Source organism: Oryzias melastigma, linkage group LG20, assembly GCF_002922805.2.
Source record: "Oryzias melastigma strain HK-1 linkage group LG20, ASM292280v2, whole genome shotgun sequence".
Taxonomy (NCBI): Eukaryota; Metazoa; Chordata; class Actinopteri; order Beloniformes; family Adrianichthyidae; genus Oryzias; species Oryzias melastigma.
Window position 1 is genome coordinate 9219267 of NC_050531.1, and position 16229 is coordinate 9235495.

Consider the following 16229-nt stretch of genomic DNA (forward strand, 5'->3'; position numbering starts at 1 on the left):
TGGGAGTCCTTGAAGAGTCTCTGCAGCTTCCTCCTGATCACTTTGAGCAGAGGTTCAAGGTGAAAGCTCCAGAGAAGGAGGACGGCAACATCGTGTTCCACTGCAGAAGTGGAAAAAGGAGCTTCAAGGCTTTGGGGATTGCACACCAGCTGGGATTTCACAAGTACGTCAACTTAAAGACACACTTCAATCATCTTTTGATCAATTTTAAAACAATTTTCTGCAAGAGCGGCTGTAGTTAATTAGAAATTCATCTCTAAAACATGTGCGGGCCAGTCGCTCTCTCCTGCTAGCTTTTAGCCCCTCACCATTTTTTGTTCCACCTGTGATGCTAGATTGGGGTTCCGAGGGGCTGTAAGCTAGTGGCAGAGCGATTAAACAAAAGGATGATGGGAATTAAGTGCAGGCTTACTCTGTGTCAATGGTTCCACCTGGAACTCAGAGGCTAATGTTTTGTAAACTACTGCAGAAACTCTCCTAGAAAACGACACATCTTTTTGAAATTTTGCTTATAAACAACAAAATCAGAATTAAAAGATCACTGGGAACGCTTTAACAGATCAAAATATGATCGGGACTTTAAGATGCTATTTTTCTGAACTCAACCGGTTTGTATTCACCTTTTGATACATGTTTTTAAATGTATGATTTATGGCTCTCAGAATCTGTTGGTATAAAAAAACGATTAAGTTAATATCTTCTGTTATGGTTTTCCTCCCTACAGGGCTCGGCACTACAAAGGAGGATACTCCCAGTGGGTTGAACAAGAAGGAAATTGAATCTAGACTTAAATCTGCTTCACACTCTTGTATATGTTTGTTTTAACTTTTTTGGTACTTTGGTGTTTTTTTATTGTGACATTTTTAAAGGTATATTCAATATACAGAATGTATAACAAGATTGCACAGACTTAACACTCGATGTTTTATAACATTTAGACTGTTACAAGTTTTTTAAATTGATTGTGTGAGCTAAATGTTTCTGTTTATTCTAAATAAAGATATAAACTACAAGCTGTCTATTAAACTGGTTTGTTCTTATATGGGTTTTATTAGATTTTTTTTTAAATAAGAAAAAGTGAAAAAACACACATAGTAAAAAAAAAAAAGTCCATGAAAGTTCATTTAGTTTTCATTTTTTTGCAGATTAGATCTAAAAGTGTAGAAGAAGACAGTCTAGCTAAAGTTATGACAAAGTCTGTCTGTCTTACTTTGTTTTCTTTAAACCATTTTTTGTTTGGTACTCCAGTTAAAGAGGAATAGCCAAACTATTCCTTAACAGTATACATTTTTTTTAAAGAGCCCCTCATCTTAGGATTTTGTTTGTGGGGTCAAAGTTTTTAATTTATTTAACTTTTATTTAACCAGGAAAAAAAATCCCATTGAGATCCACTGGTCTCCTTTTCAAGGGAGTCCTGGTCAAGAGGCAAAAATTACACGCACCCAAGACGATTCAAAGAATTAAAATAAGTTAAAAAATAAATAAATAAAAAAGAATTAAATTAATTAAAATAGCTACAGGTAAGTGAACTTATTTCCAGGTCCTTCATATTAATGTCAAACTGTATCAAAGTGAGTTTTGAGAGTTGAAACATAAGCGGGAGGACGTTTCAGTTTGTAGGTGCTCTATACTGAAAAGCCATATTTCCTTTTTCTGTTTGAACATTTAGGACTGACAGCGAGAACTTTTACTTAAATATCTTAAATCTATAAAAATATTACACTTTGTAGCTGGGCGATTGGTTTTGAAGATTGTGTGTAGTAATAAAATAACATATTTAGAAATCAGGGATGCGGCTGGATGGCTCGGTTGGCTGCATGGAAAACCAGGGTTCATTTCCCAGAGGGGAATGTGCCAAAACCACACGTGCAGATCTGTGAAAGCTGATTGGCTGGGGCTCCCCCTGAGAGAAGATGCTGAAAGGTGAACAACATATGAAGAAATCAAAGTACAATAGGTGTACCTCTAGAGGATATGAAGTGTGGTTTAGAAATACACGTTTCTATGAAATCTAAGGGAGTGCTCTAAATTTTTTAACATTTTTTGTGCGTAAATTCTCCCAATTATTACTTTTAAAACATGTTCCACAATTAACGAACAACAAAAGCATTTCCACTCACTGATCAATAGATGGCAGCAAACTACTGAGAGAATAGTCAGAAATTCCCTTTATAGTCATTTGTTTTACCACTCAAAGATTGTCAGTAATCTTTATTATTTTCATGATTATTATTGCATTTGGAAGCCTGACCTTCACACTGGTTGTAGTCCAGACATTTATGGAGTCAGATGATGAGGGTTCTGTGAGCAGCTGTCATCTGATGAAGGCCTCCTCCTTCATTCAGAGGAGAAGCAGATCCCTCCTTCCTCTCTCTCTCTCTGTGTTTGTCTTCTTTATTGTGTCTCAGTGTGAAAGCAATAGCAGACGGCGGTGATGGCTTTGGTGGAGGCTATGACCAATGGCACCTCAATTGGGCCTCATGTTCCACTCTGAGTTATAAATTACCAATTCAGGTGCAGCAATTGCCAGTTTGGAATAGACCGCGCACTCCTGGATTTCTTCATTGTTTGATTGTCTAGATATAGGAATGCATCAGGAGGGGTCAAAAACTGAAGAATTGCAGCATGGGAGTCAAACTTTCCCATGTCCTGAGAATGTCAAACACCACCTCTCAGGTGATGATTCAAGTTCTTTCAACCCATTTGGGCTCATTCCAAAGCTGAAGACAATTGACAGCTCAAGAGGAGAAAGACAGGTCGAATTTCCAATGAGTATCAAGGACATTTAGACACTTTTGCATTCGTTAAATCACAGACTGGTGGGTGGTTTGGATTGAAAAATGATCTTTTTGTGGTTGTTTGTCAGCTACTGCGGTTACATGGAGCGCTTCATCAACTCCCTGCTGCTCTCCGTCTTCTAAAAGGCACTTAACTGAAGCCTGACAATGCATTTGGCATCCACTGTTAAAAATAGCCCTATATGTGGAAATGTGAACCATGTGGGTTTTTATTAATGTCAGAACATAAAGAGCAGGATCTGCTGAATGATTAAAAATGTGCATTTTTCCTCCAGTTTAACCACAAACTTTTTTTTATTTTTTCAAAGTGGATCTCCTCCACCTTCTCTCCTAATCTCAGTAGGGTGTGCAGTGATGGGCCCCTGCAGGGCTGATATCTTATCATATAAAAGGCAACAAACAAAGGCTCAAAGTGACATGTAGGACAAAAGCAACACTATAGAGTTCTTTCTGGGGACCAAAGAAACACAAACGTGTTACAATTCATACACATTTTCCTTCCAGACTGACCCAATTTACACTCTCTGTGTCTGACTGGCTTCCTCATCTGGTTATTTAATGAGGCCACATCAGGCTATTTTTGTTTGAACGCTGCTTTCAGCAAAGCGCGCCCCAGACACATGCGGGGTCACGACAAGTTGTGGGACTCCCAAGATAAAAGTTGTGACTTAGAGAGAACAGATTATTATTTTTCCCCCTTGATCTCAAATTTGATCTTCCCTTTATTTGCACCAAAACGCGCAAATGGAGACACCTGCGTGCCGACTCCTTGCGCGCGCCGCCGCGCTCCTGCTCTGTGCTGCAAACATCAAAGATCTGAACGCGTGTGGAAGCGCTCGCCTTGAGAGAGAGCCGGCGACCTTTTGAAGAGATGAAGTGAGAGAAAAGCTTGGCTGCTCGTCAGCGATCTTCCCACTTTTCGCATTCGCCCGTGCGCAATGGCACCGTGCGCTCCCGTCGCTGCTGCTGGCGTTGGATGGAGCAGAGATGGAACAACTTTAAACTCCGGATGGATTCGGCTTTTTCTCGATGGCATCTGATAAATCTTCTTCTGGAAATCGGTAGCAGGTAATGCAATCTGTTATTTAAGAAAAAGGTGGAATCTGTCTGCGTCTTCTTCTGTTGCTGCTTTCTTTCTCGTGTTGTGAAGGATAATAATTTGACCAATTAATTTAAAAAAGGACAAAAAATGTATTTTTAAGTTGGTACTTTTGTGTTTTTAGTCAAAAAACAGTTTCATGTGAGTTCTGGAGTCAGATTGAATAGCTCAATTAATGATCTGGCAATTGTAATAAATTTTACACAAAAAAATCAAAGGGAATTTGGTCTAGATGTCCAATTAATTGGTCATGTTGGTCTTCACATCTCACCTTTCATAACAGATTTCATACTTTGAAACAGTAAATGCTCACTGACAGGAGGTCACTGCAGCACAATGGGAGAGCCGTACAAACCAGAGCTGATCCAAACATTGAAGTGGACAATCAGCATTAATTAGCACTTGTTTATAAGTATAAACAAACCTTTCACTGAAGCAGGATGTAGCCTTGTACTTTGTAAACTGTGGCTTCAGATGAACATATCACGCGCGTGTTTGCATTTTTCCTAAAATGTTTTCCCTATCTTCCATTGCTCTAAAATCTCTCTAGGAAGCCTGAAAGTGAGCAGTGCTTTTCTCTGCATCCTTCAGCTTATCTGGTGGACAGTAATGTGATATTGGAGCCATTCAGGAACAAGAGTGGAATTGTAGACTTTGGAAATCTTTAAAGCCCTGGGTGTGAGCCAGGTTAAAAGATGCTTTTTGTTGTTCTCTCAGTGGGCATTTCTGCCTCTGAAAGCAAAAAAAACAGAGTCAAATAAGATGGATCAGTTTGTTTTTTCTGTCAGGTGTGAGCAGATTTTTGGACTCAGACCAGAGAGGGAGGTTTGCAGATAAATGAGAGGAAAGATGGACGTGAGGATAAGACCAATAGAGGTTTTCATAGACACTGTAGGGGCTTGTTACCCTTTTCTTTTAATATAATGAGGTAACCTTACTGACTGTGCCCCAAATATACTGCCAACTCCTAATTAATCCAGCTTTGTAGTTTCTCCTTTAAAAGTTTGTTTAACACATCAAATATTGTCTGTTTTGGAGCTTCGGAATCGGCGATGCTTGGAGTAAAAGAATCAATGCTGGAATGTAATTCAACTTTATTTTTAAATCTACAAGTTAAGCCAACTACTGTTGCTAAGAGGCAGCTTCCCTGCAGGCTTTTCTCATGACGTGATGCCTCTACCATCTGATCGTTATCATTCTGCACTTTTTTTTTTTTTTGACTAATTAGATATAATTTTCTACTGTAGGAGAAAAAAAAACAACTAAACAATTCTTCTTTCTTTGGCTAGGTTTGCCAAACATCTCACTTCCCATGCCACCGGGACATCTCCATGGCGATGTTTAGCAGCACAGAGCAGCTTTGGAATGAGTCAGAGCACCTGGGATGGGATGAGAGGAATGACAGCTCCAACAAAACAGGGAAAGATGACGGAGAGCGCAACTACTACGCCATGCTGTATTCGCTGCTCATCCTGGCTATTGTTTTTGGGAATGTCTTGGTTTGTCTGGCTGTTCTGAGGGAGCGTTCACTCCAGACTACCACTAACTACCTGGTGGTGAGCTTAGCAGTGGCCGATCTGCTGGTGGCCTCCCTCGTCATGCCCTGGGCTGTGTACCTGGAGGTGAGTATCTTTGAGTTAGAACCTCAAATTTTACTGCTTTTGTTAAGCATTTTTTAATGTTTTGAATTCATTTTTAGTAACCATTTGCAGACAAAATGCTCTTGAGTTCGACTGTCTTATTTAAGCTTTGATCATTGTTAGCAGAAAACAGGCGTCTGGTCAGATTCTGTTAAATTTGTTGAATCCAAATCTGCCTGAATGGTGAAATCGGATGGAAAAGGAGAAAGAAGATCAAGAAAAGAATGGTTTCATATTAGGACAAGCTGATTGTGTGAATTCAAAACCTGAACGATGCATAGTAGGGAGAAACTTCTGACTAACTTTTATCTGGAGCAAAACAATTAAAGCAGCCTAATCATGCTCATTTTTACCCTTTGTTGCTTCAAAAAACATGTATGACAAGTTTGACCAAATTACTTTTGATGGACTAATTTGACAACCTTTCACTGTCTTTTGATTGGCTTACATTTTAGAGATATGTTCATTGACAGTATATAAGTACTGGACAGAGCGAGTGCTATGTCACATTTAGAAAATGACTTGCTTTCAATTCCAACCAATCAGCTCAGTGGGCTTGTGGTAGAGTGTCCACCCTGAGGTTGGACTGTTGTGAGTTCAAATCTAAAGTCATACTAAAGACTTTTAAAGATAGGACCTAGTGCCTCCTGCTTGACACTCATCTGGGGTTGGTGGGGGGGGGTTATAGGTTCCCGACCGCGGCTGTGTCTGCAGCTCACCCCACAAACACGAAGAACAAATTTCACATCTAATGGGACTTTAACTTTAAATCAAGTCAATTCAGTCGCCATGTTGGATCCAGACGTCGTCAGTAAGCAGTGATTGGTCTGAGTCTTCATTTCTATGGCAACCACTCTCTCCAATCAGGAGGGAGCATGTTAGAAGGCCACACCCCTTCCGCAGAAAGAAGGCTCTTTTAGAATCTGTCAATCAAATGCTTTAAACATTCAACTTGGCACCACTTTCTTTTATTGAGGCATCTGATTGGTCGGTTTATAACTTGAAAACTACATCAAAAACATAATAGAGAAAGAATGGATTAGCAAGAACATGTTAAAAAAAGGTAGCAGAGCAAGAATGGTTATTCTTACAAATATACTGTTATTGCTGTTTATTTCTCAATAGAAGCCAAATGGATTTTGACTTCCTGTTTGGAAGATGGGGGGGGGGGGGTCACTCTGTCCAGTTCTTTTATACAGTGAATGGTTTTTATCCAAGCACAGAAACACGGACAGATGGGTGCAGATTTGTAAGCAACCAGAACTTTAGGGCTACAAACTAGTTTGCAGCTTTAGGAGGTAATTATAATTTTTTTTGTTTATCTTTAGGTTAAATCAAATGTTGAACAGTTATAAACCAGATTCGTCTCTCACATTGTACTTCACATGTGAAACCAACCATACTTTCAGTTTTCAGATGCACAACAACAGATATACAAGATTTTTCTGCAGACTCCAACCCACTTTCTGATATCAGAAGTACTTTGAGGCAAAGTACAAAAAAAGCAAAACTTTTATTGCTTTAGTTATATTCAAGAAAAAAAAAACATTTGATCCTTAATGGAAAAATGCCCTTTGGAAATAAAATCAAATGAAACAAATTTAACAGACGACTAGAACAGAATAGAGCTTTATTCATCCCAAAGCGAGGAAATTGATTCATGCGGTCCAGGATTCAGAATGTCCATCAAAAGAAATACTCCAAACTGAAACAAGGTCACTTTGAGGGATGAGGGGAGACAACTGTTGCAAAGTCATAGACACACTGCAAAACTGAATTTCCCTGTGGGATATATTTATTTTTAAGAAATATAATTATAGTAGTGCCTTAAAAATGAAAGAAAAAGGCATGACAATTATGATAGATCTCTTTTAAGGTAACAAAACATGTAGTTAAAAATGGGAAAAATGTGTCCAGCATTTCATACGAGGAGTAAAAAATCCACAGATGTATGAAAGTATACAGAGTTCAGAATAATCTGCAGAAATCATAATAAAAATTGAGTCAGATTTAGAAAAAAAAGTAAATTAAAAAAATATTCACAGTCCAAAAGATGTCCAAATCAAAGAAGGTAGAAAATGTTTGGCTGGAGCTCATTACCGAGTTCCAACAATGATCTGAAGATTTTAACGATGATGAAAAGGGTTTCAAACTGAGCTTAATTGGGGAAGCACATTAAAAATGAAGGAAGGTCCTTCTCAGTTTTAAGTAATTTGCTTTTTTTGTAAATAAGAAAAGCTAAACTTTCAACATTTTTACTGAGTTTTGACTAGTTCAACAGTTTGTCTTTTAACTGTCAGTCTTCTCGCTCTTCTTTATGGTCACTATTTAGCTAGAACATTTCATTTAGTGGTGAATTTCGGCATTCACATTTTTTATCAAAGTGATACGCGGTTAAAATGAACTGCAACGGTGTCCCACTTTTATATGCATAAGCGTGAGCTTCTTTGGTGAAGCATCCTTGAAGGAGCCAAATGTGTCACTCAAGGGCAGATATCCTCACACAAGGTCTAAAAAAACCAAGCGGCTGCAGTTTAAATATTTTAATAAGCAGATATCTCAATGGACAATGTTACTTCAGTGTCAGCAGGTGGTTCCTTTTACGTCAGACTGAATGATTTTTATTGGTTGTTGTATTAGAAAGCTATACTAATGATGGTAAATTAAAGTATTAATAAGATTTTAGGGTGCAGTTGGGTTGCAAATTATCTATAATAAAAAATAAGAAAAAAATAGTTTTTTAGTAAATAAAAAATGGAAACAGCTTGTTACGTCAGGTCGGTCGTTGATTCTGCAGTGAGTCTAAAGGTGACGAATCCCTTCTGCCTGTTCACGGCGGCGATAAATCACGTGTCCTCACTCAAGTCACCTAACAGAGTTGAGCTTTGACCTTCATCTGAGGAAAGTGGCTCTATTGGCAGCAGAGATTGAGCGCTCACTTCCCACAATTCCTCCTAAATGACGCTTTTCAACCTCTGCAACTACAGGACCTTCCACTTAAAACAGCCCCATTCATAAAGTGAAAGTTAGTCTGTCAAGGCAGGCAGAGCTTCATTATCAAGAGAAAAACAGTTTTATTGCTCAAAAGTTTCAGATTTTTGCATCAGAAATAATATCTGAAACTATGGAAAAATTCTGCTGATTAAACCTCACACGTCTCACTATGTTTGTGAACCTTTTAACAATCTTTTTGAGAAACCACAGGGGTCCACTTAACATTTGCACAGGTGCTCCTGTTTGAAAAGGAAAACTATGCCTGCTGTCATTATGTTAATCTTTTTTTTTTTGTCACTGACTCTGATTGTGCAGGATTTTGCAACCAGAAGCAGTTCCCTCCACCCTTAATCACCAAATGCACTCAAATCCTAAGAATTGAACTGTATATATGTTTATTTTTGCCATTCAAATTCAGGACTCGTTATTTTTTCCAAACAAAAATGTGCAAAAAGGGTCTGAAAAGTGTCTGAGGGTTGCACAGATTGATTTGGGACATACAAAAAAAGCAGACTCTTCAAAGTACTGTGTGGCGTGGCCTCGTAATTACTATGGAATGTCACATTGTCAGCGTGGTGGCGACAAAAATGTCAAATCACCACCCACTGGATGTTCTTCAAATGTCATTCAAAGAGAAGAAACTTAAGATCTTGTAAATATTTAAAGCAGCAGCTGCATGTGCAGCTAAAACGCCTCCGTCAGATGCTTTGTAGCCTTTCAGCAGGAGATAAACTCACATCTCTCTTAGTGATGATCATTCTGTATTACCTTGATGTGTGTGAGAGCACCCTCACTTAAACAGCATATATAAATATGTTGTTTTATTTTTGTAAACAGCACAGATGGTAAATCCATATGTATTTCATCATGTTTGCTTGCTTAGATACTAAAGAAAAACATGTTTTCCATATATTTCACATATGTTCTTCACTTTAGCGTTAATAAGTAAATTATTAAAGTGAAAATATGAGAAGTTTGGCTAAAGAGGAGTTATTATTAGGGGTGTAGGGAAAAATTGATTTTGTTATATATCAAAATACTTCATTTATTTATATTGATTTAAAATGCTGACAAGATGATATTTAATTAATTATTTATTGGCGTCTTTCGTTTTTGTTTTCCACCCAAACCACTAATAACCAATAACTTTACGATTACTACAATAAATGATGAATTATATATTTAGGTAAAGTTTTTTTTCTTATTTATTTTCTAAATAAATGTGAAAAACTTTTCTGGTATTGTTTGTATCGTGATACATATCGTGAGAAAAGTATCGGTATTTGTATCGTATCGCCAGACTCTTGCATATACACACCCCTAGTTAATAACAATCATATAAACCAACATGTTTGCTGTACAAGTCTTAAAATTCCATTTGATCTACTTAAAAATTGTTAAAAGAGGTATTTTAATGGATGCAGTTTTTGGACAAAATAAAAAATTCTCCGTTGTTTTCTGAGACATAGTTTTTTGCAGAGTGGCTGAAGTTCATTAAAAATTTGCCTCTGAAATGTTGACGGGGAGTAAGCCTGCACTCCTTTCCCATCATCCTTTTAGGGCCCTTTACAACTAATAATAAATTAAGAAATACTCAGAAGCATACCTTTAATCTAATATTCTTTATATATGTCCTCAATCATGTGAGAATACATGTTGAAAACATCAAAAACAGGATTGTCTTTATGGAGTGCGTCTAAGTGTCACATTTGTTCCCCTTTGATCGATGCTATTTAAAAAGACAAACATGTTTCCTGTAAGAAAACAAACAAAAAAAAAAAAACTGGGCTACCGATACAAGAGAAAAGCCGTTGTAAGAACAAGCTGAGTGGATTATTCTCCTTGATTTCCAAGAAATGCATAATATCTGAGGAGACTGACGGAGGGTGCGCTCATTTATAGTCATGGGTTGGGGCGTCAGAGCCAGTGACGCGAAGAAGCTGAGCAAACTCAGGAAGAAGATTGGCTCTGTGCTTTGGAAAGCTCTGGAGCCTCCCAATATGTGACCATGCAAAAAGGAAACATCTGGAGAAAACGGAACAAACGCCCTCATACAGTTCACACTGGCAAAACTTATCCTGTTCACTAATTAGAATAATAATTTTAATACGTATAATGTTTCCAAAAATATACTCAAAACATACGTTTTTACGTTTTTTGCTAATAAATGTCTTACTAATAACCCATAAAGACATTATTGAAGTTTATGAATGTGTTACTAAAGCTTATTAAGGAATCTTATTATAAAGTACAGATTTTTCTGGATTTTTGGTTTATGTTGCTGTTTTTCAAATCATAAAATGATACAAAACTGTGTCCTAAAAGTGAATTGTATCCCTAACCATACTTAAAATTTACCATGTAATCCCGACTCCACTTATTTAGCATCACTTTGAATGGAAAAAAACCACTAAAGAACATATTTTTATGTAATTGGAAATAAATTGAAGGTGCTTCACAAAGGTGATGAGCACTTGTAGCATTTCCATCAATCTGTAGCTTACTGAAGGTGATTTGGACAAATCATAATGTAATAAACCAATGCTTTACAAACAAAGAATTTGAATATTTTGTTGATTTTTTAAAATTTATTTCTAATTAAACAACCTTCAATGATAATATGAAGTGAACAACGATAAAACTTTTACAGGGTTTACTGCATTTTATCAAAATTGAATAATCTCCACAAATGTTTAAAGCCAAACTTTACAAGGTTTTCTTGTTCACTGACGTTTTTCTTCTCCTAGAAAAGTCCAAACTTAAAATCCAATAATTTCATCAAAACTGTTTTTTTTTTCTTCACTCTGACTTTTCATCTGAGCCCCCAGAGCACCAACTGTTTGTGCTCCTGCTGTGCCTTTCTACACAGAGAACAGCCTCCTGCTGGTAGTATAGATCACGAGCGGAATATAGACAGTGTGAGGAATCCGCCGAGCTCCTCAGAGTCGACACGCTCACCTTGTGCTCACACTTTTAACATGTACACTAACATGTACACACAGGTGTGTTTTTCGATCCTTTTTGGTGTTTTTTTCTAATCCATAGAAGAACTGTAGCAGATTTGATTTGATTTAATTTATTAAACAGGAAAAGGTTTTGGGATTTTGCCAAAAAAAACATGATAGTTAATAAAAGACCACCGATAACACATCAAAAGATGATTGGAATGGATTTTTTATGTAATTTGGAGACCATGCTCACTTTTTTTTAATTGAAAGAGGAACCTTAGCGGTTTGATTTGATTTGATTTATTAAACAGGAAACTGTTTTTGGATTTTACTTAAAAACATCATGATAATTATTTAAAAAAAAACACTGATGACGCCTTAAAAAGAGCAATTTTTTAACTTAATTTGGAGACCATGCTCACTTTTTTTTAATCAAAAGAGGAACCTTAATGGTTTGATTTGATTTATTAAACAGGAAACCGTTTTGGGATTTTGCTTAAAATCATCAAGATAATTATTAAAAAAAACACTAAAAGGAGCAAAAGACGACCAAGAGTCATTTTTTTAACTTAATTCGGAGACCATGTTCATCTTTTTATTTATTTATTTTTTCCGTAAGAGGGACTGTAGCAGTTTTATCTGATTTACTAAACATAAAAAAGGGTTTTGGAATTAGCCCAAAAACATAATAATAATTAAAAGACCACTGATGACGCTTAAAAAAATAAAATAAAAAATCAAAAGATGATCGGAATGAGTTTTTAAACGTAATTTGGATGCTCACTTTTTTTTTTAATCGAAAGAGGAGCTGTGGTAGTTTGATTTAATTTGATTTATTAACAAGGAAAAGATTGAAAAAAAAAATAACCTGGCTTGATTCAGTTTAACAACTGTTTTTCAGTAGGTTCCTGCAGTACATAAAACTCAAACATACATCACACATGACAAGATATTTTTTTTTTTTTTTACAATCAAAAGGAATGAAACAGTATAAGGAGGGACTTAAAATGTTGGTCCTGTGGTAGCACTTCACAATTTTCAAACAATAAGACTCAACATATAAGTGGATAAATTGCACGTTATTTTTTCATTGACTATAGTACACAGATGGAAAAAATAAATTATGCAAACAGTTAAGAAGTTTAAACTATTATTAATTAAAAAAAGACTGAATGAATGAAGGCTGGATCAAAGCACAAGAGAGTAATGTTCACCAGGAGCTCAAGTGACCAATCAAGCAAAAATGAAAGAAAATATTAATAATAAAAATATTAACACAAAGAAGAATTTGGCGAGAACAGCAAAGGCTGGACGTAACTGGAGCGTGAAGAACAGCATGAACTCCAGCTTGAAAATGGCAGCGGGGCGGCATTTTTTCAGGGGCTTGATTGTTGAAAGGCTGCAGCTGGACGCCCGGCTCCACGCAGGTGTTTCCACTCCTGCAATTAAGCACAGACACTGAGGGAAGGACAGAACGTCAAGGCAGGAGGAGGAGGAGGAGGAGGAGGAGGCACGCCTACGTTTGCTGCAAATCACATGTGCTGACATAAATATAGTCTTAGCATCTTGGAGCCAAAAAGAGCTTTGTCTCATTCTGAACTCACCCCACAGTGCTTTGTCATAATTACAAAAATCCCTTTGCTTTGTGGATTAATCCCCCCCGGTTTAGTAAGCATTTCTGATGTGTACATTTCTAATGGCTATGTTTTTTTTTTCTGAATCTCTAACCTAATAAAAACACTAATAATTAACAATTTACACCAAAGTCGATGATTATGTCAGAATTTCCTCACTTTTTCATAATTGCAATAGCCTATTTATTGTGGGACTATCCAATGCCCTGAATTGTAACAACACACTCCAATAAAAAGGGTGTTTTTATATTTTAAAACTGTTACAATGAGATTTTTCTAATAAAGGAGTACATAAATTAAGAAAATTAACTTTAAACTTGCATTTCTGAGTTTTTGTTCAAATCGGGGACAAAATGAAGTTTGAAAAAGGTTGTATTTGTGACACACAAGCTCCCTGCTCCGCTCCATTCTGATGCATCCACTTGTAGACAAATAGATCCGTGAACGTTTCCGTTTTCCATGTCTGAGCTGACATCTGGTTCCAAACTGCAGCTGGATGGCTCTAATATTGTTCGCCATTTTTGGCTGTGAGCTAGCGGGATGGTGTGTAAACAAGGACTCTGGGTCAAGGATTTTGGGTGATGGAAAGGGGGGTCGGGGTTGCTCCTTGCCATTGGTCCCACCCACAATTCAGTTGAATTTCTAATGAACTACTGCTGCTCTGCAGAAACTATATTCTAGAAAAACAACAGACTTTTTTCCAATTTTGGCTAAAAGCAGCATATTTATAATAAAAAAAACTCTGGAAATGCTCTCACAATAGATCAAAAGATCTTCTGGGTAGGACTTTAACATAATTTTGACTTTTTATGACATTTTACAGACTATTTCTAAATTCATTATGCTCTCATGATGAAAACTTGAATAGTTTATTAAAAAAACAAAAGTTTAAACATTTTTTTCAAACGATAAATTGTTCAAATGCAATGCATTGTGGTCTGTATTCGCTAGTCTAGTGCGCACTGATGCACACTAGTTTTTACCCAGAAATTTCCAGGGCTCTGAATTTTGGAATTGTTAATTTGAACATAGCTACAAAATGACAAACGCTCTATATAGTGCACTAAGTAGTTAGGGAATTCAAACACAATTGATGTCTGAAAAAAGAACAAAAAATGGGTTAAAATTGTCCTCTACCTAGCTCGGGATTCCAACATGTCCGCAGGCTTTTTCTTTTCCTCTGCCACCACATCTTGATTTCTTTCTTGGTCATTCAAGGGGCAAACTTTCCAAGAAATCATGTTTACTGTCTGAGTCAAATATTGCAAGGCAATTGAATGTGTCACTAAAGGACACATTATTTGTTTTTTCTATGATTTAGAGGCACTCAGATTGTACTCGTTCCCCATTTGTAAAATAATAAAAAGGTAAGGTTTTATTAACGCCTCCAGGTCAAATGACTTATGAGTCCACTTAATACACAATTCGAAATGTGTAATTTTTATCCCTGCAATTCCGTGATCCAATATTATTTCATTAGCCTTATGATGAAAAGTAATGTTTCAACCTCCCAGGATGCAGCTCTATTGTTGGTTTTTATTGCCTTAAACCCCCCACACATATTTTGAATGTAACATTTTATATACAAAACTGAATAAACTAAATGTATATTGTTCAAACTTTTATTGAGCATTTGAAACATTTTTACAATTCCAGGAATAATGTTGTTGTGTAATTGTCAACAGCAGGTTAAAGGGGAAATAAAAGTATCCATAAACAGCATAAACAAGAAGTTGATGTTACAACATTAAAGAAAACACTCCTGGGATTATGAATATCTTTGTATGTATGCAATTCTTGAACTATGTGAGGGAGAAACTGCTGAATTTATACACTTTTGTGAGTCTGTGTGTACTCCTGTGTGCCCATCACCGCTCTGTTTAGGCGGCTGTGTGTTCTCATGGTGGATTTGAACAAATCAGGAGTGAAACAACTGCACTTGGAAACCGTTTATCTCTGTCATAGCAGGGCATTATTGAGCCGAAGTCGAATTCTAATGTTCTGAGGCGGGTAGAGGGGTGATATGTTAGTTGGTTTAACCTTCCAGGAACTCGAATCTCTAATGCTTCTTACAGTTATTGTACCTGAAATGTTTATCTTAACTGAGTTAAAAGTAATAACAATTACTGTATTGTTTGGAGTATAAATTGGACCAGAGTATAAGTCCCAGGAGCCAAAAACGCATAATACAGAAGAAAAAAAACATATATAAGTCACACCTTTGGGATTAAAGTACGACACTTTTCACACGTCAACTTCGCATCTGCTACCTCTTCTTCAACTCATGTCAGATGTGTATCTGCTGCCTCTTTCGATGCGATTAAAAATCAATGCTCAGTACTTGTCCAAAAATGTGTTTATAAACAAATCGTTCCTGCCACATGTAGGAGAAGCTACCGCCAAATTTGAGCTTCATCGCTACATGGAAGCATCGACTGTATCTCATTTACGATATATGGAAGACAGATGATGTTGAGAGATCATGTTTATTTATTTCAAAGAGTTCTACTTCAAAAGTATTGGAATGGAGATCTCCATATCCAACACACTCTCATCCTCAAGTCGTCACATATTGACGTTTGGTTAAGGACCCCATCACTTTTTGATGTTTTGAGTGTCCCCAACTTGTTTTTTGATGAACTATCTGTTCATAAAATCAAGGGTCCGCAACCCACGAGATGCGGTATCGGATATGGTACCGGATATAATACTGGACGCGAACTGGTCCTCGGGATGCGTCCAGTACCTGTACCCCTAACCCACTACTGGTACTCTGACCCTAATCTGGTAATGGTTCGCATCCGGTACTCTGGTATAGCATCTGGTAGCAGGTCCAGTGCCGGGTTAGGGTTAGGGTGGCTGTACCAGCTTTGGATTCAGACCCCAAAGGTTTGAGACCCCTGATTTAACACTAGAATCCCTGGAACTTTCAGCTTCTGCTGCAATGCCCCCTCCCCTTCTCAAAGCAGTGTTGTGGTGATCACCTTAAACCATCAACAATGACTTCCTGATTTCGCAATGCAGATTTTAAGGTTTAAATTTGCAGGTGAAAGACGTATTTTTAACACAGACAAATACAATAAATGACAAACTGGTGACAAGGGGGAGGAGGGGGG

General features: G+C 37.1%; 2 protein-coding genes across 4 annotated transcripts in view; both read left to right on the plus strand.

Moving 5' to 3' along the window:
* The window catches only part of si:ch211-161h7.8 (thiosulfate:glutathione sulfurtransferase), a 1745-nt gene extending 732 nt beyond the window's left edge, over positions 1-1013 (plus strand). The window contains exons 3-4 of the mRNA XM_024280167.2: positions 1-163; positions 725-1013. Of these exons, the coding sequence (XP_024135935.1) occupies positions 1-163; positions 725-779 (218 nt within the window). The 3' untranslated portion in view covers positions 780-1013. The remainder of the gene's footprint in view (positions 164-724) is intronic.
* Positions 1014-2797: 1784 nt separating this feature from the next.
* drd3 (dopamine receptor D3) overlaps positions 2798-16229 on the plus strand; it is a 31158-nt gene continuing 17726 nt past the window's right edge. For 2 of the 3 annotated variants that reach the window (XM_024279628.2, XM_024279629.2), the window contains exons 1-2: positions 2799-3866; positions 5187-5519. In XM_024279628.2, coding sequence (XP_024135396.1) covers positions 5229-5519 — 291 coding nt within the window. In that variant the 5' untranslated portion in view covers positions 2799-3866; positions 5187-5228. Of the gene's footprint in view, positions 3867-5186; positions 5520-16229 lie in introns of all 3 variants that reach the window. The other variant, XM_024279630.2, reaches the window with a different exon arrangement.